The sequence below is a fragment of the Agaricus bisporus genome, assembly GCF_000300575.1.
Source record: "Agaricus bisporus var. bisporus H97 unplaced genomic scaffold AGABI2scaffold_4, whole genome shotgun sequence".
Taxonomy (NCBI): Eukaryota; Fungi; Basidiomycota; class Agaricomycetes; order Agaricales; family Agaricaceae; genus Agaricus; species Agaricus bisporus.
Window position 1 is genome coordinate 200,667 of NW_006267367.1, and position 24,231 is coordinate 224,897.

Sequence of the window (24,231 nt, forward strand, 5' to 3'; positions counted from 1 at the left end):
AGCAGTGCGAGCAGATGAACCCCGACACACAGCCAGATTCCTCGCAGGCGACCACGTATGTCCAGGGCCTCCTCTTCCTCCTTCAGTTCAGCAGCTTTCTCTCTAGCGAAAGCAAAAAAGTGCGTATTCCCCGTCGCGGTCCCTTTCCCACCTCATACGCCTGCCCAGAAACTACAGCTCGCATGGTGGAACGATCTAATCAGAGAGTACTTTACTCCCAAAGCCTACATGAAACTCACCCTCCGGAAAGACAACCAGTGCAAAGAGGCGAAGCCCTTCGAAATCGGCGTCCCCATCCTCCCTCGCTTCTTTCTAGTCACTACGCAATCAGGCGTCAAATCCATGTCTCTTTCTCTCGATGGCGCCCGAGAGCGGTACATCACTAAGGGTCATTGCATCGTCGAGTGCGTCTCCGCTGTGTGGACTTACAAATATAATAACGGCTACACGGTCACCCTCCGCGGCGCCCTTTCGGCCCACGTCGTCATAACCGCCACTTCAGCGCCTGGCTCTGCCTCTCAAACTTCAGGCCAACTTAATCCTCCTTACAGCTTTAAATTCGACGAGTTCACCTTTGATGCTAATTATCACGACAAGTTTATTGCCCTCGATGCCATCGTCGGCACCCGAATCCGAGGGCCTAGAAAAAGCACTTGGGTTAGAAACGCCCCAGAAACCTCTACAAGTGCAGCAGAAAATGATCAGAGACGGATAGAACCTAGAGTCTTTATCAAACAATGTTCTATCCCAGGCGAACACCATGTCAATGCGTTTGGCGTTCCTCAGGCAACTATGCGATGTCTAGAAGTACGTCAGATTCAAACTCGTCGAATCCCGCTGACTTTGATTCAGCTAGCAGAAAGCATGGGCATAATGGAAGAACTCATCATTCACTCTACAGACATGCATCTAGATCCTCTAGGTATCTTTACCATGCGTATATTCACCTCACCCACGTCTTATACCACGACAGAAGCTTTGAGATCCCTAGCATCAAGAATCCGCCAAGGGCCAGTTTCACTTCCAGGGACTCCTTCACATACCGCCACCACTGGTGATCCAGCCACGGCCACGGCCACAGCAGCAGCCGGTAGTGTGGGGGGTGTTGTCAATGGCTACCCAGGAGGTCTTCTTCATATGCCGCCCAGTCCCAGCGCTTCCTCCCAGGCCACCTATGCCATTCCACGGATGCCCCTTGTCGGCCAAAGCCAAGGTCTCCTCTCCCTTCTCAGCTTCAGCAGCATCCTTTCCGACGAAGACAAAGCAGTAGGTACATCCCTCTTCCCCTACACCTGCCTCACACTTTCCAGAAAACACAACTTGCTTGGTGGAACGATCTAATCATGGAATATTTTACTCTCGAAGCCTCTATGAAGCTCGTCTTCCGGAGGGATAGCCCGCACAAGGAAGTGAAGACTTTTAATATCCGTGTTCCTATCATTCCCCACTTCTTCCTCTCCACCGCCCTGTCAGGCGTTAAATCCATGTCCCTATCTCTTGATGGCGCGAAAGAGCGCTACATTACGACAGGCCGCTGTTTCGTCGAATGTGCCTCTGCTGCCTGGATATACAAATACGACGATTACATTGTCACTCTTCGCGGCTCCCTTTCCGCTCACATCATGATAACCTCCGTCTCTGCTCCGGGATCCACTACTTCAAATTCAGGCCAGCCTAATCCTCCTTATAACTTCAAATTTGACGAGTTGACCTTTGATGCCAATGTGCACGACAAGCTTATTGCTCCCAATGCCATCGCCGGCACCCATTATTACCCAGCAGGTGAAAAGAGCCCTTGGATAAGAAGAGCCTCGTCCCACAGTGCCAATGGTACCTCCACAGCTTCCTCCTCAAGCTATGCAACAGAAGATGAAAGATGGGAAGAACCCAGAGTCACTATCAAACGATGTTCCCTCCCAGGTGAACCCGTCAATGAGTTTGGAATCCCCCCTACAACTTTGCTATGCCTGGAGGAGTATCAGAAACAAGAGGATGCAAGCTATATCATGAGCAATACAAAATATGAGGAGTAGAAATCAATCAAAGTAACTCGGTCCCTCTTCAATCACCTTAGATGCCTCTCATCTATCATTCTCGTCGTGGAGTTATCATGGAAAGATCATTGAATAAGAGGATGTTAACTTATGTAAATTTGGCAGGCATCTGATGATCAATCGATCAAGGTCCGAAGATCAAAAGGGCCTCCTTCGCTGGCCTCCTCTGCTTGTAGCGAGTGTCTACCATAATGAGCATCAATTTATACAGTGAAGCGAAGCATAAATCGTTTGTGAGTGGTTAGGTATATATTAACCACAGCCCCACAAGATGCTGGAATTGATGATTTTATTTGGAAAATGATTTCGATTTCGATTTTCCCAGAAAACGGAGCTAAGAAACTACGGTACTACGACGAATCGTCTTCTGGTGACTACAGAACTTTGAATCATTTTTAGAATCCGTCAACAAAGGAGTTGGTCATGAGAAGGGATAGGAAAATGACCCCCGCCTACCGGCGCTCCTGCAGCGTTCGACTTGAATCTCCAACATCACTAAGAGTACACTACACATCAATACAAATTGGAGGTCCGGAATGAAAAAATCGATATCTCCACTGCGACACCCCATCATCTGGGTCATCAATCGTCAATTCCACATAACACATTTGTGTCGAGTCAACAAACACTGTAACTAGATGATCTGGATTGTTCATCAAATAATGGGCAAAGTGTCGCGAGCAGTAATCGCACAGAAGCCACTCATCATTTGCAAAACATTCCGAGTGAGTTGCTTTCCGTTTACCGCTATCCATATCGGAAAACGTTTCAAAACGAGTTGACCAGCCTCGCCACAGTGGGTCACAATCTATTTCCATCTTGTCATGCTAAAACATAATACGCTCAGATTCGGGTGAATATGGAACAATCGCGAAGATTAAAAAACTCACATATTCAGTGCAAGCCAAGTTCCAGGGATCAGAAAGTTTGATATTTGTTTCAATAGGACTTGTAAACCGTAATTCAATGGGTCCACAAATAGCGGCATAATCTAATGTGCGGAGTGGCACTTGCTTCAGCTCGCCGAGGCGCGTGAGTTCAGAACGAAACTTGTCCTGATAGCAGGTATGAGCATTGTTTGACAGGATAGAACCGAGAGGAAAAACCTACAAATACAGAACATTGCAACTTATAAAAATCTGCGAAATTAGCGATTTCGGAGTCAAGTGAAGTGATAAGTGTGGTCAATGCACGAAAACTGGACATATTTCCAAAGGCTTTACTAGAAGGACTGAATTCACTGCGGATCATTGTTATTGCACCGCAGTACAACTCGCGTTGGAGGAGATCATCCGTCATCTCAAAACGCTTGTCACCAGGCCAAGAAAGTGAAATGTTGTCACAGAATCCAGGGCCACATCTCACATGGCCAAAATGGGCACAATATATATCGGCGTCATGATCACTGCCGAAATCATCAGAGACATGTGGAAGCTCCTCGTAGATTCGCAACCAAGACTGAGCCATGATTTGCTCAGCCTCATCATTGATGTTCTGGCAAAATCCAGATCTTTCAAAGTCGAAGACGTAGTCTCGGAATGATTTGTGGAAATATTCGAGACGTTCATTGTCAGCGTCGACAGGTTTGGGGACTTTCAGGACGGAGTGTACATAACGAACAGCACTGTAAGCAGCACTTTCGGTCAATCCCAAGACATTGCACTGCACCCGAAAGCTCATCTCAAACCAACCATGGTTCGAATACAGGAGTAATAGTTTTCTTGTGTTCTTCTTGACTCTATCGGGAATTTTGGAGAGGATCCTCTCATACAATGCATCGAGCTGTGCCATCGGGTGATTTTTTCCTGATATGCCCTCCTTTGGACCGGCATCAATGGCCACGAGTACATCATGGAGCTGAGCGACCGGATCTCCATAGACGTCATCGCCAATATATCTGATCACTGTCGAAGCATACGCGAATAGCCCACCAGCGGCAGTGGCAATTTTGGTGAATTCAAGTTGGGATGGCCATTCTTGCTTGTGCTCGAGTGTAGGATCCGCGAGTTTGATCTTGCTCAGCTCATCGCGAAGATATAGTTGAGCGTCTTCGCATGCTTCATCTGAGTCTATCATCATTTCCTCTTTTGTATATACTGATGAATACTTGTTGTCCTCGAAAAATGAAGTGATGTGAGGCTCCGGGCGACTGGCAACGATCCACACGATGGGAGACTTAGGGTTTCCGAGGCAGAAGGATGAGATCAGCTCGAGGAGTTCCCGTTGCAGGTGGGGGTTGTCGCACTCATCAAGGCCATCAATGATGACGACATAGCGATGTGAAGAACCAAATAAATTCCTGAGGATGAATGGTTCAGAAATGAATTTTTTGAACTGTGCCGGTAGCGATTTTTGATGGAGAGATGGGTCACGAGTGGTCTCCCTCTCGAGAAATCGACGATAGGGCGCACAATTGACTGCGAGCTGATAAGCGATGGTTGTGATAATTTTCGTTCCGTTCTTGCGTCCATTGGTGGATAGGAAAATTGATGCACCCAAGATGACATTCGCAGGAGTTTCCTCCGCCACAATCTGCATGACTGCGGTCTTTCCAACTCCAGCGGGGCCAACTATCCATCGCAACTTTTCTTTGTCCTTACACTGGACAATGAAGTCCAGACACCGATGTATGATAGCAAGCCGGGTTCCGGGGTGACATCGCGGGGGCGGATGACGGTCAGAAGAGTCGACTTCTGCTCCAATTATCGTGTTCTGCAGAAATTTCTCCATGACTAACGAATATAACAATGAGCATAGGTACAACAAATATACCATGCGAACATTTCTTACAGTCATTGGAGCCGTGATCGATAAAAGTACCGTTGTTTATAGAGAACTGGCATGCATCGCTGAACATGTCTTCGCCGTAGAACTGTCCGCGGTAGAGACTGAATGAAACAAATTCAGAGGCCTGAAAGGGAAACTTACAATTGCTCCCTGAAGAGAGGACTCTTCCTGAGGTAGCTGCAGCGGCTGTTGACCGACTGAATAAGAAGGCAGCGCCCCATGTATACCGCTAGTGCCCGGCAATGAGTGGGTGGGTTGGAACCCTACGGGGTCCGGATATAGAGTTGGTGACTGATAATAAGCGGGTGCAGGAGAGAGGTAGTTTTCTGAAGAGATTCTTGCTGCATAATGACCAGACGGAGGAGACAGAGGTGAAAGACGAGCAGCTGCCGAAGTATGGGATGCAGGGTAGGGAGAGAAGCGATGGGAGGAGCGAGGAAAGCGAATGTTGTGCGACATGCTTGGGTTACTGGGATCCGACAAGCTTTCCCAGTTTTATATAGCTTTGAATCCGCAGCGCCTGTGAGGCTGTCGCCAAAGTTAACTTACACTGGGCGCTTTATGGCTCGGCTGTGTACTGGACACCAATCAGCTGCCACGTCCCGTCCATCTGCCTAATTTAAGCGTAACAGCAATCCAACTTCCTGTCAGAACAGAATTCTGTTGATTGATAATGCCTTTCGCCTTATCACTGACTTTCCTCTCGTTAGGTGTTCCGAGAATGGGCATCCGTCTTCGCGCGTCTAGGTAGACGGGGTATTTTCTTCCGATCCGAGGAAGCCTGATGATTACCACGCACTGATCAGAATAAAATTCCGAATGTATACATACTACACTACAAAAGATCAAAGTCATCAAGCTAGCGATGAGAGTGAGTTGAAGGTCTGTGCAAGTGATTAATGAGAACACGAACCTCGTCGTTGTATTCCATGACCGTGCGCTTGAGTTTGGAAGTGTCAACCCAGGTGACAAAGTCTTCCATGTGCCTGAACGAAAATAAAAAAGAAATTTTTTTGTGAAAAAGTTAAAAACTTACCTGTTGACGAGAAATGCGGGGTCGGTGATGGTGTCGGGTCCTACACGGACATGGCCCTGCTCGATGAATTTTGTGGCCTGGGGCCCATGAGCAAAGGCAGGGAGGAGACAAGTGAGAATACGGACCGCACTGACGGTCTCTGCCATTTTTGACATGCACATGAAGACGGCGAGGCGTCTGCGGCAGAAAGCGGCGACGGTGAGTTTGTTCTCCACATCGGAGAGTTTTGCAGACGAGTTGAGGATGCCGATGTCGTAGAGCTTGGAGAGGAGGTTAGCCTGCATGCGAGCTCGGAAGGGGTCCTGCGAGGGGAGATTGGCTATTTTGTGGGCAAAGGCCTTGAGGGAGCCGGCGAGTTTGTTGTACTTGTGGTAGTCGTCTCTGGACTGGATGTGGTAGCGACGGAGGATCTTTACTTCGCGGAGAGAGGCATCTTGCTTCCACTGTGGACGACGGTGAGCTCGTGGGCGATGTCGAGCGAGGTGGGCTTACGCTGAGAAAATCGACTTTTTTCAAGAGTTTCTGTTCGTGGTGGTGGAGAGTGCGAACCATAAGCGGACGTTATGCTTCCGACAACCAACACACAGTCAGCGCGCTCGTCGCTCCGCACGTCGCAGCCGCCCGCTCATGACTTTGCCGTCCGCCAGCCGTTCTTTCCTCCTCAACAACCCCACCAGCAGCCGCAGCTCCTCACCACCCCCGCCCAGCAGTACGAACAGATGAACACCCGCACGCCCCAGCCACACCGGCCACCGCAGCGCATCCAGCAGCCCTCGCAAGCCCAGCAACATCCCCCGCAGCCTCAGCTCATTCAGCCCCGGCCGCCAGCCCTCCGCCCTGCCCCGCCCCCACAGCAGGATGCCGCGCAGGCCACTACGCATATCCTGCCCCGGGCGCCCTCTCTCGGCCAGGGCCAGGGCCTCCTCCGCCTCCTTCAGTTCAGCAGCTTTCTCTCTAGCGAAAGCAAAACAGTGCGTATTCCCCGTCTCCGTCCCCCTCCTGCCTCACACGCCTCTTTAGAAACTACAGCTCGCATGGTGGAACGATCTAATCAGAGAGTACTTTACTCCCAAAGCCTACATGAAGCTCACCCTCTGGAAGGACAACCAGCGCAAGGAAGCGAAGCCCTTTGAAATCGGCGTCCCCATCCTTCCCCGCTTCTTTCTAGTCACTACGCAGTCAGGCGTCAAGTCCATGTCTCTTTCTCTCGATGGCGCCCGAGAACGGTACATCACCACAGGCCATTGCATCGTCGAGTGTGTCTCCGCTGTGTGGACCTACAAATATAACAATGGCTACACGGTGACCCTCCGCGGCGCCCTTTCGGCCCACGTCATCATAACCGCCACTTCAGCGCCTGGCTCTGCCTCCCAAACGTCAGGCCAACCTAATCCTCCTTATAGCTTTAAATTCGACGAGTTCACCTTTGATGCTAATTATCACGACAAGTTTATTGCCCTCGATGCCATCGTCGGCACCCGCATACAAGAACCTCCAAAACCTCCAAGGAGCCCTTGGATCAGAGACGCTCCGTCCCCCAGTGTTAATGGCTCCTCCACAGACCCCTTTGCAAACGCTTCAGAAGAAGATAAAAGATGGGAAGAACCTAGAGTCGTTATCGAACGCTGCTCCATCCCAGGCGAACCCGTCAATGCCTTTGGAATTCCCCAGGCAACTATGCGATGTCTAGAAGTATGTTTCGATTCAATCTTCTTGAATCCTTGCTGACTTTGATTTAGCTAGCAGAAAGCGTGGGTTCCATGGCAGAACTCATTACTTATTCTACCGACACGCAACTAGGACCTCTAGGTATCTTTACCAACGCATATATCCACCCCGCCCGCCACTTACACCACGATAGAAGCCCTGAAATCCCTGGCATCAAGAGTTCGCCAAGAGCAAGGATCTCTTCCAGACGGTCCTCCGAATGCTGCTGCTCCGGCCACAGCCACAGGAATAGCAGCAGCGGGTGGTGCGGGGGGTGTTGTGAATGGCTACCCCGGTGGTCCACACGCACTCCCTCATCCGCCGTCCGGTCCTGGCGCTCCATTCAATCCAACAACGCTATACCCTGGCGCTCCAGGTCAGCCAGCTCAACCTGTAGGAAGCGGGGGAGGTCGCCAAACACCCCAACATGGAACACCACAAGGAGCACATGCTTCGATATCCACAAGTAATACCACCGTTAATTCCCCACAAACGCGGCCCGGATCAGCCATAAATTCGCCCCACAAGATTCACAAGAATGTTCAACTCCAACCCGGCATGGGTGGTCCGCACATGGGTGGACAGTTGAGTCAACCCGGAATGGGCCCAGGATCGCAGCTTCACTCACCCGTTACACCCGCTATGCAACAGCAGCACTTGCACAATTTGGGCAGTATGGGCGGTATGATGGGTGGCCCTATGGGCAGTATGGGAGGTCTTGGCGCGCCAATGGGTGGGCTAGCAGGTCCTCCCATGGGATCTATGAATATGGGAGGTGCAATGAGTGGTATGGGAAATGGTACGCCTACAATGGCACCAAGAGTGACCTCAGTAAGTCCGACTTTTGAGCAGAATCGTCGTATCTTCAATCGTCCTATGACTGGCCAGGGCAAAAAAAACAATAATAATGCTGTACTCTCATCGAGTACGAGTACTCGTTCTGCTGCTCCTGCATCTGCACCTGCTACTAATAATACTAACGCTGATGGCGTTATTAATGTTATGTCAAAGCCTCTGACTGTCTCCTCGTCCCGATCTGCCTCCTCCGTTACTCCTAAACTTACCCCTTTATCATCGAATCCATCATTAAAAAGAAAACTACAGGGTCCACCACAGGGAGCATCTCCGGGGATGGTGGCGGCATCACCGTCCTTGGCGGCAGGGCGTACAGGAGGGCCTGATCAACCAGGAGGAAAACCATCAGCAAGGAAAAGAGCAAGGACGGGGGCGCGGAATGGCTAGATTTTGGGTGGCTTGTTGGTGGTATGCTCTGTTATTTTCCTTGTCTTTTCTCGCTCTTTCGTCATGCTTTGCGTTTTCGGTTTTCTTGGAACCCGCTCGCTATCTCTGACCCCTGGGATCCTTTCTAACCTCTCCTGCTCCCTCTCCCATCCGCGACACTTTATTACCCTCTCCCTCGTTGAAATCATGCTATACCGCCGATTTATAGACTGTATGACCCTCCTCTTCACCGTAATTAATGTTCCCCCTATCACTATACTACCCCCACCCGCTCATTGGATTCAAAAAAAAAGAAAAACATTGACCATATATTCCAACAACATTTTACATACCATCAAGCGGGGAACATTACGGCTTAGTACAATACTTTTTTTTCGTCGTGCTATTTATCATGCTTCGTTGTTGCTTTTCCAAGTTTCGAGATACCTTTTTTTCCTTTTACTTATATGTTGTTGTTGCGTCGATATGTACTTTTAGCTCAATTATTTAGTTACAAGTTACCCCCAACGACAAGTATTGATTTTGATTTGATTTGACTTTTTGTGTTCTTGAGTTTGTTGAGCATGTATTTAGATTCCATTTTCTCTACTTTTCCGTTTGATTGGTGGGACCCGGATGTGTTTCCATCTCGGGTTTTACTGGTCAGGCTCAAACGTTAGTCTGAACTTCTTCAGCTGATGATAATTGTTTTGCTTTTTTAACCCTTAATACATACATACATCACAAAGAAGAATGAATGAAATATGGAAGTATAATTCATTAGAGTTGCTTCGGATTCTGGGACTGTTACACTTCGCTTAAGGCTATCAATCGTCAATCTGTCATTGCATGTCATCATATGTCATAACTATGTAAGTTGCATCAAGAAGCACTGTCATAAGAATATGTATGTACGTACTCAAGAGTTATAATATGTTCAGTCCAAAGTAGCTTGATTTGAACATGCAACATGACAAGCAGAAGAACAAAGAGATCTAAAACTGGTTACTTGAAGCTCCTTCTAACGTTGCTTGACATCCGCAACGAAACATCGGGTACATAGCGTATGTCATGTGCAATTGAAACAAAGTTAACTCAATTCTTGGCCACTCCATTCATTGATTTGAATGAACTGTCAAGTGTTCCTGAAATATATATCGGATTACTCCGGGTAGAGCGTGGTAATAATATTACTAAGTACGATTTCGTTCACAACTTGGCTTCAACATTACTTTCTGATGTTTACAATGATAATAAAGCGAAATGAAAAAAAAAGCAAAAAAGAAGAAAAAAAAGGTTTTGGGGAATGCAATGCAGGAAATGAAAAAGTACGAGTAAAGAAAAAAAGAACGTGCGAATGAATAGTAGTTATACGATTTTGAAGAATTCTGAGACTAATAATATGGTTGTGTATGTATGCAGCTGTCGATTATATGCCAAAAGAAAAATGCTACTGATCCTCCTCCTCGGTATATGGATTTTCGTAAGTCGTGGTTTGAATCCTAACCTCACTACGAGGCTACGTCATGGGCAAAATCACATTGGTCGCCAAATCTACACCTGTCGAAAGTGGTACGTGATCAGCAACGTTGTTCCATTTTTAGAAAGCGATTTGGTGGGAAAGAAGGGAGGGGGAGGGAAGAACGTTTGGATGAGGGGATGCTCACTTTCCAGCCGCAAAGAAACTGCAAGGTTTTCGTTTATTCGGTTGTTGTCTATACTCTTCTCCCCCGCCATTTCCTCCTCCTCCTCCATTACTCCCATTACCACCACCGCCACGTCCCCTTCCCCGACCACGTCCAGAACTTCGCCCTCGCCCCCGTCCTTTCGGTCCATTTGGCGGCCATGCTTCTCGCTCATTGTTGTCCTCATGATAGTTTTGTCCATAATCGTTGGAATACTGATTCGACCCTGTTCCCCATGTCGGATCAATGTTATTATATGATGCTGATGATGATGGTGATGGATTAGATCCGGGCGATCCATACGACGCTAACTGTTGGAGCAACTGTTGTAGCTGCTCCTGTGGTAAGGCAGATACGGCAGACAAAGTAGCAGATGTGTCAAGGCCCACTGATTTCAAATCCAATCCCTGACCGTTAAAGTGAGTACCCCCTAACGCGGGATCAACACCACTCCCTGATGCCAATTGTCCAACTAGATCCGCCACTGATGCAGTGTGGGATACCGGTTCAACTGGCACTCCGTCACTCCAGAAGATAGAGTCACTTTCCCCGCAAATCATCGTCACTACATCCTTGTCCACTTCCTCTTCGGGTAAAATGACTACAGGCTCCGCCGGACTATCCGGGATCATTTGAGCCGTCATATACACAGCGCTGAGCGCTGTCTGTTCCCGTTGCTCTTGCGTCGCCTTCTCTTGACTTCCTTCCCCACGCACCGGCACTTCGATATCCGGGGGTATTTCAAGCACTGCACATCAAAGTCGGTTCTTTCCGTTCCGTAACATTCTCTACTATACGGAATGCACTTACTTGAAGGTTCCAACCAATCCACCGTCTCCTCGAACAAGTGTGCGTGAAGAGCTGCACCTTCACCTCGATCCAAATCACGCAGGCTGTGGGCCATATGCATTCCCTAAGAAAGCGACATCAGAACATTCCGAGCACGTGACCTGATCGAAATGGGCAATGGCTGACCTCTGGAGGTTCATCATCATAGACCGCCCGTTCAATTAGCTTCACCGATTCAAGTTGGGAATCAGGTGCCCAAGTCACAGATTTCTTCTTTTTACCATTTCTCGAAAGACTATTTGTCTGCGGAGGTGTATTCACAGCTGCAGGCGGTGTCGATACGACAGGTGACTCCTTTCGAGCCTTCATCGTCCTGAGAACTTCTTGGAACGGATCTACCGACGACGGCTGCGCAACATTCTCCTCCTTCTTGACCATCGCAGGCACCGGTGCTTTCTTAAAACTGGGCAATTTTGGCTTCGGTTTGGGTGCGGAAAAGAAAGACGAATCGGACTTGGCATCCTTGACAGCGGCAGTGTTTGATATAGGCTTTGGTTTGTCTTTGGGTTCTCTTGCAGCCGAGGGTTTCATTGCCGAATTTGAAATCGCCTGTTTTTTCTGCGGCGGGAGAGACTTGATATTGAGTGGATCGCTTTTTCGTTTCTTCACTTTTGGGTCTACGAATATGGGAATATCAGCTTAACGGTTGTATTCATTACGACGGACTAACGTGACCCACCCTCTGCCGAGCTGGCGCTAGGGGCGTTAGGTGGCCCTTCACCGCCGCTGACAAGCTGACGCCATCGGCGTTCGATATTCGAGGCCATGTCCTTGATGGCTGCGATTTGTAGAGCGGCCCCAAAAAAAGCATGATAAAACGTTAGATACATCTATTCTATTACTCCTTGCAAAGTCCAGGCAAAAAGGCAGTAACACATAATATAACGCTTGAGGCGATCTCAATTCACGCTCGGACAAGAGCAGCTGTGCATGCAGACACATATTGACCTGGATGGATGAAGGACGCGTCAACTCACCTGGAGAGGGCGGATCTTTTACAAGCTTCACTACAAGTTTGCCCAGCTTTGAGGCTCTGAGGCTTTCTACCGTTAAAGGCAATCGATCGATGATCTGAAAGACAACGAACAAACAGCTCATTCAGCTTTACTCAATCACAGAAGATAACTTGGCCACGTACATGCAGTAGTGGCATGATCGTTTCAAGTAGAGGACTATCATCATCAGCAGAGTATGCAGCTTTAAGCCACTCTCGTGTAATATCCATTGCACGCGGGTTTTCAGACCAAGCCCTAAAATAATGGTTACCTGCACCGTCCCGGATCTTCGTCAATATTTCCAGTCGTATAGAAGGGTCAGCCTCATGGATATTGCTCATAATTCGCTCTACTAAAGTGTTGACGGCCTGGGCTCCTGAAAAAGCCGAAGAATGCAGTAACGGTTTGACCGACGTATAAAACCGCGCTTTCCTCTGTGCGATCTCCTCGGGAGACGGTTCGAGAGGTTGAGGTTGGGTTTGCAACGTAGATTGTGGTTGATTTTGCAATGTTGATGATGGTTGAGACGTTTGCGAATCTGATTGAGTAGTTGAAGACTGAGTGCCATAAAATGATGCCGGACTAATCGAGGTCAAAAGGGAACTCGGGTTCATCAATGCTTGAGGAGACAGAGTTCCTTGAGACGTGGCGGTCGAAGCTTGGCGATAGTAAGAAGAGGGAATAAAGTGCGTAAAGGGATATTGCTGGCGCTGTGGCTGGGAAGCAAAGATGGATCCATAAGGTTGTAAATTGGGATTGGATCCTGGTAACGTCAACGCTGGACTATAAGAGAGGATCAGGGCACTGAAAATTTAAAAAGATGCTTGAACATACTCGATCATGAGAGGCTGATGATGGTTGGTCGACTCTGGCGGCTGTGACTGGACCGTCGAGTTTTGCTGCTGAACAACGTGAGTGGATTGTGATTGTTGTGCGGGAGGGGAGTTGGGTGGAGGTGATTGCTGCTGAGTGGGTTGTGACGCGGTCGAATTGGACGAGATGGTGGCGCCGTTGAGAGTCGAATAGTTGGAAAGGGGAATGGGTGGCCAGGTCGAGTTGCCATAGGCAAGCGTGGGGTAGGATGGCAAAAAGAATTGGTTGTGGGATTGGGTGAGCTGGGAGTAGAACGTCTGGGGCGAGGACAGCAGGGAAGGGGCCGCTGTAACAGATTGTTAGTTTACGACGCGCGATCAGCCAGCACACTGAGGCGTACACTGCTGCGAATTTGTTGGCATAGGCTCACCTCCCAATTCTCCGAGAGTGGTGAAATCGCTAATGTCCATGTTGTTTGCGGCCGAAGAGGAGCCGACGCCGATAGAGCCCGTTTGGGGCATGGCAGCCGGGCGCTCTTTTGCCCAGTCATCGAGGGATGACGAGGTCTGCCTCTGCGATTCATGCTGAGAGGACTCTGGCAGCATCGAGGGCTGGGAGACCCAGTGAAAAATAGGATCCATGGGGGCTCTGTTTTTATCGGGGCTCAGGCGACAGACAGAAGGCAACTAATACGGCTCAAAGACGCTAGGAGCGCAGATATGCTATCGACGGGTCGCAGAGGGCGACACAGGGGGTGGGCTCACCGGTGCGGAGGCGTGCGTGGTCTACAAATGGCGTAGGGAAGAGTGTTGGCACCGCTCGACATGCCCGCCCTTTCATTCTCCGCTTCACACTCCGCTCTCCCACGCTCTGAGACAGATTGTCTTGTCAGAAAATCACATAAAGTCAGCAAGTCCCGAAAAGATTTTGCTGACTTCTATACTTATGGCTGATCAACTCGTTCAGCGTCGCGAACTCGTCTGTCTTTTTTTCTTCTCCCACTGTCCTCTGCTCACCTTTTGCTAGTACTTTGCCAGCCTCATCTCCCTCACCGAAAACTTTCGCAAATGTGCAGAGATGAGCGAGAGCTTTGCGCGGGCCCTCAAGGACGCCTCCGACGATGATATCCGCGCCCTCTCAAATACGGTCTGTTTTTTTCCTTTGTCGCTTACTCGTCATTCTCATCCTTCTCCAGCATAAACGCAAGGCCGACGTCGCTCTTGACGATGACGAAGCTCCCAAAAAACGCAAGCGCAACGCGAAACCAAAGGACCCCAACGCGCCGAAACGCCCCGCGTCGTCATACATCCTCTTTCAGAACGAGATTCGCAAGCAGCTCAAGGACCAGCATCCCGAGCTCACCAATGCTGAGCTTCTCAACATGATCTCTGACATTTGGAAGAAGATGAGCGAGGATGAAAAGGCCGTAAGCATCCCTCATTCGCGTCGCGTCTTCACGTGTCTTGACGTGCCTATGATAGACATATCACAAACTCGTCGAAGACGCCAAGGAACGGTATTCCCAGGACAAAAAGGCGTATGACAGTCGTACCCCGGAAGAGGTTGCTGCTGCCAACGCTGCCGTCGCTGAAGCTGCCGCGGTTCGTCTTTCGATCGTGGTGTCTTGACGTCTTGCTTACCTTTTTTCCCATCAGGCTAAGAAAAGTAAGCCACGAAAGAAGAAAGCCGTCGAAGCTACTCCCGAACAGTCTTCGCGTCCGCCGCCAGTGGCCGCCGAAGTATCCAGGAGTACAGAAGCCTCGTCTGATGAAGAATCTGATGCTGACGATTCAGAAGATGATGCCCATGCAGAAAAAGACACCGACTCTGACGCGAGCGAGGTGGAGGAGCCAGTAGAAGTAAAGCCGACCAAGAAGACCAAAAAAGCAACTAATCATGTTGCTCAAACACATAAATCAAAGAAAGGGTCATCAAAGTAGTTGACCCAGGTTATGTTTATTTTTCTTGCCTTTCCATTGCTTCAGACTTGTGAAGCGCAGCGTAAAACTGCATGGTCAATGATCTTTATTCTACTTATTCTACTTGTTAATCCCTGATTTTTTGCGCTACCTAGTTGTGTTGTACTTGTTGTGATGTCGCCCTTATTCGCACATCCATAATTGTAATCATTGTCGGGACTGCCGAAACCGTTTTCCTCTGCTGCGTGATCACATTTGAGCACTGCCTCGGATGAGTAATTGAACTGCTCTCCGATAAAAAGGGAACTGCGAAAGTCCTTTTCCGCCCATCTTCTTTCTCTTCTCTCGCAATGTCAGAATACGGTGCTCCTTCGTCGAATCCAGATACACGGCCCTTGCCAGATGGCTGGATTACTCAGTATGATAGCAAGTATGTGGCGTATCATACATAGTCAACTCCAATGATAACCTAACAAAACTCTGCAGCTACAAGACATGGTAAATCCTTTCTTCGATCGACTCGTATAATTGGTACCTAGACGTTGTTTGCAGGTTCTATGTAGATACCAAAGCACAGCCTCCCAAGATAACATGGGAACATCCTGCGGGAGTAGCTTCGCCGCCTCCTCCTCCTTATGACAACAAACCCAATAGTAGCGGACCGCCGAATGACGCCAGTACACGTAAGTCGTTGCCCTGTTTATCATTATCTTGAGTATCGAGTATTTATCATTGAATATCAGGAGGATCATTCCCTTCATTTGGTGGAGGTCATTCCCAAGGTTATGGCCCTCCTCCTCAGAATCATGGACCTCCCCAAGGTTATTATGGTGGCCCACCTCAAGGTTACGGTGTACCTCCTCAGGGATACCCACCTCAAGGATATGGTCCTCAACAAGGTTATTGGCCTCCTCAACCTGGTTACGGTCCTCCTCCTGGAAGTTATGGTGGTTATCCTGGATATGGACCACCACAACAACACGGTGGGTATGGATATGGTCAACCTGCGAAGAAGAAGGGAGGAGGAGGTTTAAGTTCGGGTGCGGGATTGGCTTTGGCTGGTGGTGCGGGATTGGTGGGTGGTTTGTTAGTTGCTGATGCGATCGATGATGGGTTTGATGATGATGGTGAGTCGTTTATCTTTCTACGTTTAGAGCAACAAATTTAAGTCTCGTTTATTAGGCGGAGGAGATTTTTGATTTTTCTAGCTGCTCTGGCGTAATTTATCGCGGTTGGGTTTTGATACCGTATGTGTTATACTTATGATCTAAAGATCGGAGATCTTTTCTTTTACAGTTTCTTTCTCTCTCTCTCTTCTCTCTCAATGTTCCTTACTTTGGCATCGATAAGATGCAAACCTCGGTGTTATTTCTCGTAGGACAACGGTGTATATGATTATCTGTGAATATTATTCCATTCTAAACTCGGAGTTTGGGCATGCGCGTGATTGTTGACGTCAAGGACTACACTGCGTGGTACCTGAATTGACATTGTGTAATGCTTTGATTGGTGGGATATTGAATATTGAATATGTTGCCGTGAGCATTGTGATGATAATCATTGTACCTGGTTGTCCAAAAATACTGATCCGCGTGGAATAGAGCGATAAGGCTAACCGAGGATGCTATGGGTGTGTACTACGCTCATAGGGAGTTTGAAACTTTGACCAATGACGGTAAATGCAAGTCAAAGTTTTACAATGTTCCTTGGTTAGTCCGAAGATATAAGTATCTGCCCACGCTTGCGCTGGGCCTCCCATGCACCGCCCACCTGGATTTGGCTGGAATACATGAAAACCCAGTTGATATAATATTTTTGCCCCGCCAGTTTCTATGAGATTTTATTCCCAAATTCCAGTATTCAGTGCAGGCGAGTTCGAAGAGACACGCAAAAGGAGAAACTCGTAGGAGTCGACTTCTTTAGGCTGCTTCAGGGAGCCCAATGCACACAGGCTGCTGCAGGACACAGCAGAAACTTCAAAAACGTTGGGCTTGTATCCCCTGATAGGCTAACTGTATGATTGAAACGAGGGGGGCGATGAGACGCGCCTCAACGCGCAGTAGTGAACTGGACATGTACGAATTTAGATGGGATCGCTGATCTGATCGTATAAACACTGTATCGATGTTAAGTGATTGGGGATGATGTGAGTTGGGGTGCCATGGCTTCAACAGCAGAATTGGAGACATCACTGGAGCAAGCACCAGAAATGAACCTCAGAGGACCATCGACAGCCAAAATGGGCGCGCGCATCTGATGAATGGATTTGAATTGGATTTTTGTGTAATCACATGAAATGAATGAAAGTCGACCTTAATTAGTATCTTGGGGAGGAATAGTGACGCTGCAGCTTTCTGCCCTCTCATGTCATCCAACTGGGATGTCTATTCGCGCCAGGGCATCGACCTCGCCTCGTTCGCAACCACCGTCGCTTTCGACACCGTAAAACGTGGCACTCGTCTCTCCGTATGTCATTCATTCTTTCCTTCTACATCCACCACTCACACGACGTACTTAGTTTCATGTCGGTCGTAGCCTGGCTACCACCGCTGTTGGCGTCACCACCAGTGTCGTCGACTATGCTCTGTTTGGTGGAGGCCCTGTCCTGGGTCCTGTTGCTGGCTCAGCAGTCCACTCAGCCTTCTCTTTGGCTGAACAACTCGTCCTCGCACCAATCCACTTATCCGAATACCTCACCTCAACTTCTCTCATGGCCGCACATAGTTCTATCAACGTCCTGTCCGTCATATTCCCCGGCAGCAATGAGGCTAGTTTTTCCTTGGCCTCCTTCATCACTCTGGTCAAAAGAGAGTGGTCGGACTCGGACAGCATTTCGCCAGTGAACAGCTATGGACTTACACAAGTTGCCAGAGCAGTCGTTGCTTGGGTCGCTCTACAAGGTGTAACGCAGGAATGGCAAGAGAAGCACTGGTTTAAATATCTTAAAGAGCTTGATGTCATGGAGAAGCAGACAGTTGAGCGGGAACACCTACGTAGACCTCGAAGGTACCGCCTTTCAAAATCGTTAACTCTGGCTATCCCCACTGAATTGTTTTCAAGAAACTCTAGGGTTCGCGTGACTTCAGATGTCATATTCCCTGGCCGCAGAGGTCCTCAGATTATATCTGCAGATATTGGAGATGCCCCTATCCTCACACCTTGCTCACCTCGCTCACGGAATTCCACCATATCTTCCATTTCTTCTCTCACGATGACTACCAGTCATCCAACTCTAACTGCTTCACATTCTATGTTATCTTTTCAATCGTTAACTCGCAAACCTTCACTCCAACTTCTTCATTCTCCTACTGCTTCCATTCACTCCCTCTTTCCGACTTATTCGTCCCCCGCTTCTGCTTCAAATGAACCCCAATTACTCCCCCTCGACGAACTCAAAGCAACTCTTCGTCGTCTATCTAAAATGGTCTTGGCAGGTTATGGTGGTGCTTCACTTTTATTCTTTGGCATAACGCCAGATATCAGACCGAGGGAGAAGGGAGAGGCAGGAGAGAAGTTGGAAGAAGAAGCAAAGCTTGAGGTCGCTGTTGATGCTGCAGAAGCGGAAGCGGCTGGAGATAATAGGAAGCAAATGATCTCTTCGTCGCAGTCGAAATATTCATGGTGGGGTCAACTGATGGGCAGACATGATCAAGAGATCTTTGAGTCTGCGCTTACTGATGAAGAACGGAAGGAGAGTATCAGAATGAGAAAGCACCAGGAATCGGAAGATAGAAAGAGGCAAAAAACAAAGTCGACTGCTATAGTCGGGATTGAGCATCTCATGCCGAGGTTTTGGGTCCTCACTGATTATAACAGGGGACAGGTTGTGCTTGTTATCAGAGGTAGGGTATTCATGGTCTTAAGCACTCGCTGTCTTACATTTTCAATATTTCAGGGACAATGTCACTCAATGAAATTGCTGTTGACTTGACTTGCCATCCTGAACCTTTCCAGCCTGCTCGGACTCAGGATGCAGACATTGACGAGGAGGACTACGAGTTTATAGAGACTCCTGGCGATTACATGACATCTCCGAGTACCAAACAATATGAACAAGAAAGTCAGAAAGGTCCATCTTACAATGTGCACTCTGGTATGCTCCGGATGGCCAAAGCCATGGGTGAATCAGGGAAACCCGTGCAGCTGGCCGTTCAGGAGGCGTTGTATCATAATCCAGGTTTTGGTGAGCATTTGTACGTGTTGTGGCGTGGATGTAATCTTGATACAAGTATTTTTCAGATCTGGTACTTTGCGGACACAGTTTGGGAGCGGGTGTTGCTGCTATCTTAGGGCTGGTATGTCTTAATATATTTCTGGTTCGAGCCGTGATAATTGAGACGTGGACGACTGGTAGATGTGGGCAGATCCTAGTACATGCCTTACTGTAAGATCCAGCGGTCTTCCAGTGGGCCGGAGAGTGTATGTCTATTGTTTTGCGCCACCGTGAGTACTATATTTGTTACTATGAGCTGCGTGATCAGCCGTTAACATTCTTAACTCTTTTTCAGTTCACTGGTAGACGCTCAACTTAGTCAACTTGCGAATAAACTAATCACTTCTTTTGTATATTCCAATGATGTCGTCACGAGGCTTTCGTTGGGTTCTGTTCGTAATTTACGGAGCGCCGCTTCATGGTTGTGTGAAGCGGAGGAGGGAAAACACGTGTATGGGACGAATGGAGTAAAGTTAAAGGAAGATGGGTGGTCTGCTGTTACTAGTCGGGCGAGGAGATGGAAGGAGGCTCCAGATAACCAGAGTAAAGAAGATATGGATTGGGTTAGTCTGTTTTTTTTTGGACCTCCATTTGCTTTCGAGTACTGATAACAGTATGGGTGTATCTAGTTGGTGGCAGTGAGGAAGACGCTAGAAGCGAACATGCAATACCAAGATTTATTGCCCCCCGGACGGGTCCTTTGGGCTATGAGGGATAGTGACTTGCATCCATCACACCAGAAGAAAGAGCCAAAGGAGAACAATGAAAAGGGTCAGAAAGATAAATTAAGATTGTTCGAAGTGCTTGATGTGGAGAAAATCTTTGGTCAGATTGTTTTTGCGAGAAATATGCTCACGTACGTCCTACCCTTGTTTATGACTGGCAAATGCATCAAATACTGACTGCGATTGCCCGCTGAAATAGTGCACATATGCCTCACCAATATGACAAAGCTCTTCACGACTTACTATAACTCAAAACACATTGGCATTATTTTTCTGGATGCATTATCCCCCCACGTTACCGACTATCCCGCATATCATTTCGTTCCGACTAACCTGTTTGTGATTTCTAAAGCTGGAATGTGCATCATACCATAGATGTCCCCGGAAATTCGAATGTATTCTATGTATGATATATCCCCTTATGCTAAAGGTCGCTTAATGTATATCTGTTCTTATCTTTTTCTTCGGAGTTGCACTATTTTTGGAGGTTCCCTTGTTCCATGGAGTGACTGGAAAGGTTTTTTGTTAAACATTGGCTCACGGACGTATGTAAGTATGATTTGTATGCTACAAGCTCGTTTATTTTATTTCCTCCACACTATCTTTTTTATCCATCTCGTCGTTCGAAGGCGTGACCGAACTATCGGAATGTTCGACGACTGTATCGATATTGGATATCGGACCCTTGAACCAATGCACCCCACCGTACTTGGGAAAGTAGTACCATAGGACGGAGAGGACAAGGACACCACCGATGACGACTATGCTGTAGTTCATTTCTGTGGCATTTGTAGTCGGAGTTTCGGGGAAAAGGAAGACGATGCCCAGGAAGAGCATGAATGTAACAGAGATAATTGCTATCGGGAGACTCTGATCCATAAAAGGTTGGTCAGAACAATAATACGGAGTGATGATGAAAGAAAACGAACATATCTACCAAGAGAAAATGGTCCAGGTTGGAACTTGTTTCCACCCGTGAATCGGACAACGATGGGAATGGCGTAGGCGATGTAGACGGCTGTTACTGACATCGAGAAGACGGCGTTGATGGCTTGGTCACTGGCGAAGACGAGAAGACCAAGGGCGAGGGCTAAGAGAGCATCATACCAGACGACGTTGACGGGTGTTCGAGTGTATGAATTCATCTTGTATAGCCATTTTGAAAGAGGAAGAGCTGGAGCGCTTTTAACGATGAAAGACAAAGCGGCGGAAGATAAAAGACATACCTCCATCGCGACTGAAGGCAAAAGTTTGTCTGCTGGCTGCTAGTAGCTATGGAGAGCATTACTCCGGAGTTATATGGAATGAAAATGGGGTACTCACCATACTCGACCCCATCATGTACCTTGATATTCAAAGTCAATACTATATCGAACCATCGGGAGAGGGAATACACACTGAATCAGGACAACCAAAATCCAGATGCCCAACGTAGCCTTTTCGCCGAATGAGTTTCTAAAAATTTGAGCCATGGGCTGATCACTGTTCGCTAAAGCTTCAAGATCGGTTCCCATGCAAAACGCTAGAGCCATGTTGATAGCTTTTGGCAAGATTTGATCAGCACCAGTTCCTGATACACCTATAATAAAGGGATTTACCCCAACCTAGAAGCCCTGCAATACCGATGGCTCCAACAATTGCCCATGGGACAGCTACTGCGGCATTCGAGGCTTCTTCACTGATGTGTACACTCGAGTCGAACGAGCCTTGAAAATGCAATGGAGTTAACACATTTCTTAGAGAGGGAGTTTCATACAAATGGTCCATAACGGAGCAAGGAAGCTGTAGATGAAAGCGAACCCGTTAGGCCAGCCGTTCACTAGAGAAGGGTGAATTCATTGGTGTCACTTCGATGATTACACACACTCACAATTAGTGAAATCCCATAACGCAAATTTAGCTGTATTTCGAAACTCTTTCGGGGTTGCAATGGGGAGAGCAATTATAATAGCGACACAAAAACTGGAGGAGTGAAGCCAATTCTTTTAGCACAAGAATGAGAAGAAGAGTGAAGCGCCGCACAGGACATTGAGTACGATGTATACTGTCTGCAAACGTGCCAGCACCCTCGTTCCGAAACAGCACACGACACCATGGCTGATAATGATGGCGGCATATATACCACTAACGGAGTTCAGCCTCGATGGAGTTACAGTTATCACAATTCTAAAGATAGGACTCACAAGAGTCGGCTAGTCGTTGCTTCGAAAGTGCCGTTTGTTCCGATGTTAATGGCAGCCATGACTTGAACTGAAGCGCCCCAATCGATTGAGGCGAGAGCAGCCACTGATGCGATTGTGTTGGAGTCTGCAATGTGCGATCTTCGTAAAACAAAATCAATTCTGCGAGTTATGCGGAACTTACATCCGACAATCCATGATAAGAAGTTCCTCGACCATGGTGATGCCAATGAATAAGTCCAAAAATATAGCTATCATCAAAGGTGGGTGGATAGGCATGAAGAAAGAATGGAAGCCGAACTTACACCACCCGAAGTGGGAGCTGCACTCCCAAGTTCCGCGAGTGATAGCCCCACACAGAAGATAAAGATACTAGCAACTAGCCACTGCAACGGCAAAGCATCGTCAGGATAGCAATTCGCGGGAAATGTCAACTCAAAGAAGGCACGTACTCCCCAGACCATGGCGGGACCACCTCCATTAGGAATAGCATAGAATAGCACAGACGATATAGAGGGCATAAGTCCGATGATAGAGAACGCAATCCCAAAGACCTGTAGGTAGTGAAAGTAGGAATTGTTTCAAACAATAGCGAGGAAGAATCAACACACCTCAAGAGGTGTAAACTCCCTCTTGAATTCCTGCTTGTACCCGAGCTCTGCTAGCAAGGCTTCGTCAGCTTGACGAATTGCTGTAGTATGGTGCTCTGCCTTCACAGCCATCTGATTGAAAATGAAAAAAAGTAGTGAAGTGAGCGCTAGGATAGCGAGAGGGACTCCAAGTCAGAATAGAACAGGGGTCTTTTAAGCATTATAGGTCCCAAGAAGTTGCTGTGGGTATAATTGACGGGATCCAATAAAATTAGCTGCACATGGTTCGGTGTGACACAAGTTGATAGAAGCCTAAATCTATGATGATGGGGTGGTGTTGTATAAATTCGCTAGAAATTCGACCGCTAAAATATGAAGTCCGGTGTGGAGTTGTGCTTCAATGGAACATTCTTGCCGCCTTGATTTGCTTTCCACGTGTTCTGTTATCAGCCCCTCATGTTTGTGTAATGGTACATTTACATTGAACGAGGGGCCTATGGCACCAATGACTTGGAGCACATGGCAAGGAGTCATTGTAGTTTATCTTCCCATAGCTGTTTGATCTCTCCCTCAACCCCTTTTGTCGCTAAGGGTTCAACAAGTCGCCACAACTCGTCTGCAATGACCTCACGATCTTTCGATGCATCCACGACCACCCACTCTTGACTGCTATCTCGGCGGTGATTATCATTGTCGTTATGAACCATTTCTTGACCAAGTCGATGAAAGATCTCTCTTACACGATTTTGCACGTCAATTTTTTCGTAACGTTCTTCACCGTACCCGGAACGGCGCTGGGCTTCCGCTGGAGAGAAGTCGAGGAAGATGGTTAAGTCAGGAGCGGGAAGTGAAATATCTGGTGCACGACACCACTCTAGTGCTGCCAAGTCTCTTGTCGTTTCAGGCACATTCGTTGACGTTGAATTTGATTTAGAAGAAGAGAACTGTTGTATGAGAGAAGGTTTGGATGCTGAGAATGCTATACCGGAAAACGCGTATCTGTCACAAAGGATAGTCGTGCCCGAGTGTAGAAGGTCTGTTATTGTTGACCTGATAAGTAAAATGGTGAGAGATAAACGTCTAAACTGAAAGAAAGTTTAGAGGAGAGATACGTACGCCAGTTCCCAGCGATTTGCGGAAAACAATAGATGAATAACATGATCGTCTAATTCAGATTGAGAACGTAGATAAGAGTCGATCATTTGACCGATTGGTGTCGTTCTATCTGGGCAGGCAAATCCACTTCGGTATACAATATCTTGATTTGTTCTGCTTGACTCTTACCAGGGAATTTAAGCAGTTTAGTAGGGATATTCAAAGATTGGAGTTTGGAATGTAAGAGAGCGGCTTGGGTTGTTTTGCCGGAACGGTCGAGTCCTTCGATGACGATGAAGGGTGCGCGCGAACGTGGTTGGGTTTTATCGGTTGGCATCGTTGTGAATAGAGAGGGCTTTTCG

At 47.9% G+C, this 24,231-nt stretch overlaps 12 protein-coding genes across 12 annotated transcripts; 4 read left to right on the forward strand and 8 right to left on the reverse strand.

The window, feature by feature from the left end:
* Positions 1-14: 14 nt before the first annotated feature.
* On the forward strand, positions 15-2,033 carry AGABI2DRAFT_177594 (hypothetical protein; the record flags this gene model as incomplete). The annotated part of the gene is made up of 4 exons (XM_006459734.1): positions 15-119; positions 169-807; positions 853-1,266; positions 1,311-2,033. The coding sequence occupies 4 exons, from the start codon at positions 15-17 to the stop codon at positions 2,031-2,033; spliced, it is 1,881 nt and encodes a 626-aa protein (XP_006459797.1).
* A 676-nt stretch (positions 2,034-2,709) lies between these two features.
* Positions 2,710-3,508, reverse strand: AGABI2DRAFT_177595 (hypothetical protein; the record flags this gene model as incomplete). The annotated part of the gene is made up of 3 exons (XM_006459735.1): positions 3,165-3,508; positions 2,945-3,109; positions 2,710-2,862 (listed from the first exon to the last, which is right to left on the reverse strand). The coding sequence occupies exons 1-3, from the start codon at positions 3,351-3,353 to the stop codon at positions 2,710-2,712; spliced, it is 507 nt and encodes a 168-aa protein (XP_006459798.1). The 5' UTR covers positions 3,354-3,508.
* Positions 3,509-3,944: 436 nt separating this feature from the next.
* On the reverse strand, positions 3,945-5,060 carry AGABI2DRAFT_219165 (hypothetical protein; the record flags this gene model as incomplete). The annotated part of the gene is made up of 3 exons (XM_006459736.1): positions 4,983-5,060; positions 4,845-4,926; positions 3,945-4,786 (listed from the first exon to the last, which is right to left on the reverse strand). Coding segments are annotated over exons 2-3 (909 nt in total), but the record flags the coding sequence as incomplete, so codon positions are not given.
* Positions 5,061-5,600: 540 nt separating this feature from the next.
* Positions 5,601-6,789, reverse strand: AGABI2DRAFT_191641 (hypothetical protein). Its single transcript, XM_006459737.1, has 5 exons — positions 6,370-6,789; positions 6,003-6,320; positions 5,878-5,954; positions 5,755-5,827; positions 5,601-5,700 (listed from the first exon to the last, which is right to left on the reverse strand). The coding sequence occupies exons 1-5, from the start codon at positions 6,427-6,429 to the stop codon at positions 5,677-5,679; spliced, it is 552 nt and encodes a 183-aa protein (XP_006459800.1). The 5' UTR covers positions 6,430-6,789; the 3' UTR covers positions 5,601-5,676.
* Positions 6,790-7,659: 870 nt separating this feature from the next.
* On the reverse strand, positions 7,660-8,613 carry AGABI2DRAFT_184347 (hypothetical protein). Its single transcript, XM_006459738.1, has 3 exons — positions 8,476-8,613; positions 7,743-8,416; positions 7,660-7,690 (listed from the first exon to the last, which is right to left on the reverse strand). The coding sequence occupies exons 1-2, from the start codon at positions 8,537-8,539 to the stop codon at positions 8,205-8,207; spliced, it is 276 nt and encodes a 91-aa protein (XP_006459801.1). The 5' UTR covers positions 8,540-8,613; the 3' UTR covers positions 7,660-7,690; positions 7,743-8,204.
* Positions 8,614-8,758: 145 nt separating this feature from the next.
* Positions 8,759-9,100, reverse strand: AGABI2DRAFT_191643 (hypothetical protein). The gene has a single exon (XM_006459739.1). It carries the CDS (start codon positions 9,012-9,014, stop codon positions 8,823-8,825), a length of 192 nt encoding a protein of 63 aa, XP_006459802.1. The 5' UTR covers positions 9,015-9,100; the 3' UTR covers positions 8,759-8,822.
* Positions 9,101-10,145: 1,045 nt separating this feature from the next.
* On the reverse strand, positions 10,146-13,715 carry AGABI2DRAFT_191644 (hypothetical protein). Its single transcript, XM_006459740.1, has 9 exons — positions 13,548-13,715; positions 13,169-13,493; positions 12,478-13,117; positions 12,317-12,410; positions 12,019-12,117; positions 11,466-11,956; positions 11,301-11,403; positions 10,473-11,238; positions 10,146-10,365 (listed from the first exon to the last, which is right to left on the reverse strand). The coding sequence occupies exons 1-9, from the start codon at positions 13,666-13,668 to the stop codon at positions 10,317-10,319; spliced, it is 2,688 nt and encodes an 895-aa protein (XP_006459803.1). The 5' UTR covers positions 13,669-13,715; the 3' UTR covers positions 10,146-10,316.
* Positions 13,716-14,046: 331 nt separating this feature from the next.
* On the forward strand, positions 14,047-15,304 carry AGABI2DRAFT_191645 (hypothetical protein). The gene is made up of 5 exons (XM_006459741.1): positions 14,047-14,125; positions 14,174-14,293; positions 14,343-14,573; positions 14,629-14,748; positions 14,803-15,304. Exons 1-5 carry the CDS (start codon positions 14,093-14,095, stop codon positions 15,085-15,087), a joined length of 789 nt encoding a protein of 262 aa, XP_006459804.1. The 5' UTR covers positions 14,047-14,092; the 3' UTR covers positions 15,088-15,304.
* A 63-nt stretch (positions 15,305-15,367) lies between these two features.
* AGABI2DRAFT_191646 (hypothetical protein) lies at positions 15,368-16,494 on the forward strand. Its single transcript, XM_006459742.1, has 5 exons — positions 15,368-15,496; positions 15,553-15,564; positions 15,619-15,749; positions 15,810-16,193; positions 16,249-16,494. Exons 1-5 carry the CDS (start codon positions 15,417-15,419, stop codon positions 16,263-16,265), a joined length of 624 nt encoding a protein of 207 aa, XP_006459805.1. The 5' UTR covers positions 15,368-15,416; the 3' UTR covers positions 16,266-16,494.
* Positions 16,495-17,393: 899 nt separating this feature from the next.
* Positions 17,394-20,252, forward strand: AGABI2DRAFT_202200 (hypothetical protein; the record flags this gene model as incomplete). Its single annotated transcript, XM_006459743.1, has 9 exons — positions 17,394-17,532; positions 17,585-18,072; positions 18,127-18,908; positions 18,962-19,249; positions 19,306-19,361; positions 19,421-19,509; positions 19,575-19,842; positions 19,909-20,135; positions 20,204-20,252. The coding sequence occupies exons 1-9, from the start codon at positions 17,431-17,433 to the stop codon at positions 20,250-20,252; spliced, it is 2,349 nt and encodes a 782-aa protein (XP_006459806.1). The 5' UTR covers positions 17,394-17,430.
* A 262-nt stretch (positions 20,253-20,514) lies between these two features.
* Positions 20,515-22,942, reverse strand: AGABI2DRAFT_219173 (hypothetical protein). Its single transcript, XM_006459744.1, has 14 exons — positions 22,796-22,942; positions 22,637-22,738; positions 22,490-22,570; positions 22,369-22,435; positions 22,188-22,311; positions 22,027-22,128; positions 21,875-21,966; positions 21,761-21,823; positions 21,603-21,710; positions 21,403-21,544; positions 21,328-21,349; positions 21,231-21,276; positions 20,934-21,178; positions 20,515-20,874 (listed from the first exon to the last, which is right to left on the reverse strand). Exons 1-14 carry the CDS (start codon positions 22,904-22,906, stop codon positions 20,584-20,586), a joined length of 1,596 nt encoding a protein of 531 aa, XP_006459807.1. The 5' UTR covers positions 22,907-22,942; the 3' UTR covers positions 20,515-20,583.
* Positions 22,943-23,214: 272 nt separating this feature from the next.
* On the reverse strand, positions 23,215-24,216 carry AGABI2DRAFT_219178 (hypothetical protein). Its single transcript, XM_006459745.1, has 4 exons — positions 24,059-24,216; positions 23,891-23,999; positions 23,720-23,824; positions 23,215-23,665 (listed from the first exon to the last, which is right to left on the reverse strand). The coding sequence occupies exons 1-4, from the start codon at positions 24,204-24,206 to the stop codon at positions 23,305-23,307; spliced, it is 723 nt and encodes a 240-aa protein (XP_006459808.1). The 5' UTR covers positions 24,207-24,216; the 3' UTR covers positions 23,215-23,304.
* Positions 24,217-24,231: the final 15 nt, after the last annotated feature.

Bases quoted from the DNA above. Each gene is read 5' to 3' on its own strand.
- AGABI2DRAFT_191646 (XM_006459742.1), top strand. From the start codon at position 15,417: ATGTCAGAATACGGTGCTCCTTCGTCGAATCCAGATACACGGCCCTTG. The intron at 15,750-15,809 runs GTAAGTCGTTGC...ATTGAATATCAG, and splicing joins GCCGAATGACGCCAGTACAC to GAGGATCATTCCCTTCATTT.
- AGABI2DRAFT_191644 (XM_006459740.1), bottom strand. From the start codon at position 13,668: ATGCCCCAAACGGGCTCTATCGGCGTCGGCTCCTCTTCGGCCGCAAAC. The intron at 13,118-13,168 runs GTATGTTCAAGC...CCTCTCTTATAG, and splicing joins CATCAGCCTCTCATGATCGA to TCCAGCGTTGACGTTACCAG. The intron at 11,957-12,018 runs GTGGGTCACGTT...CCATATTCGTAG, and splicing joins TAGCGCCAGCTCGGCAGAGG to ACCCAAAAGTGAAGAAACGA.
- AGABI2DRAFT_191643 (XM_006459739.1), bottom strand. From the start codon at position 9,014: ATGATTTCAACGAGGGAGAGGGTAATAAAGTGTCGCGGATGGGAGAGG.
- AGABI2DRAFT_184347 (XM_006459738.1), bottom strand. From the start codon at position 8,539: ATGCAGGAGCAGCAGAACGAGTACTCGTACTCGATGAGAGTACAGCAT. The intron at 8,417-8,475 runs GCCCTGGCCAGT...AAGTCGGACTTA, and splicing joins GCATTATTATTGTTTTTTTT to CTGAGGTCACTCTTGGTGCC.
- AGABI2DRAFT_219178 (XM_006459745.1), bottom strand. From the start codon at position 24,206: ATGCCAACCGATAAAACCCAACCACGTTCGCGCGCACCCTTCATCGTC. The intron at 24,000-24,058 runs GTAAGAGTCAAG...TTGCCTGCCCAG, and splicing joins TAAACTGCTTAAATTCCCTG to ATAGAACGACACCAATCGGT. The intron at 23,825-23,890 runs GTACGTATCTCT...TTTACTTATCAG, and splicing joins GCAAATCGCTGGGAACTGGC to GTCAACAATAACAGACCTTC.
- AGABI2DRAFT_191645 (XM_006459741.1), top strand. From the start codon at position 14,093: ATGGCTGATCAACTCGTTCAGCGTCGCGAACTC. The intron at 14,294-14,342 runs GTCTGTTTTTTT...ATCCTTCTCCAG, and splicing joins TCCGCGCCCTCTCAAATACG to CATAAACGCAAGGCCGACGT. The intron at 14,749-14,802 runs GTTCGTCTTTCG...TTTTCCCATCAG, and splicing joins CCGTCGCTGAAGCTGCCGCG to GCTAAGAAAAGTAAGCCACG.
- AGABI2DRAFT_219173 (XM_006459744.1), bottom strand. From the start codon at position 22,906: ATGGCTGTGAAGGCAGAGCACCATACTACAGCAATTCGTCAAGCTGAC. The intron at 22,739-22,795 runs GTGTGTTGATTC...CACTACCTACAG, and splicing joins GGGAGTTTACACCTCTTGAG to GTCTTTGGGATTGCGTTCTC. The intron at 22,436-22,489 runs GTAAGTTCGGCT...CTTTGATGATAG, and splicing joins CAGCTCCCACTTCGGGTGGT to CTATATTTTTGGACTTATTC.
- AGABI2DRAFT_191641 (XM_006459737.1), bottom strand. From the start codon at position 6,429: ATGGTTCGCACTCTCCACCACCACGAACAGAAACTCTTGAAAAAAGTC. The intron at 6,321-6,369 runs GTAAGCCCACCT...CGTCGTCCACAG, and splicing joins AAAAAGTCGATTTTCTCAGC to TGGAAGCAAGATGCCTCTCT. The intron at 5,701-5,754 runs GTTCGTGTTCTC...TCTCATCGCTAG, and splicing joins TCATGGAATACAACGACGAG to CTTGATGACTTTGATCTTTT.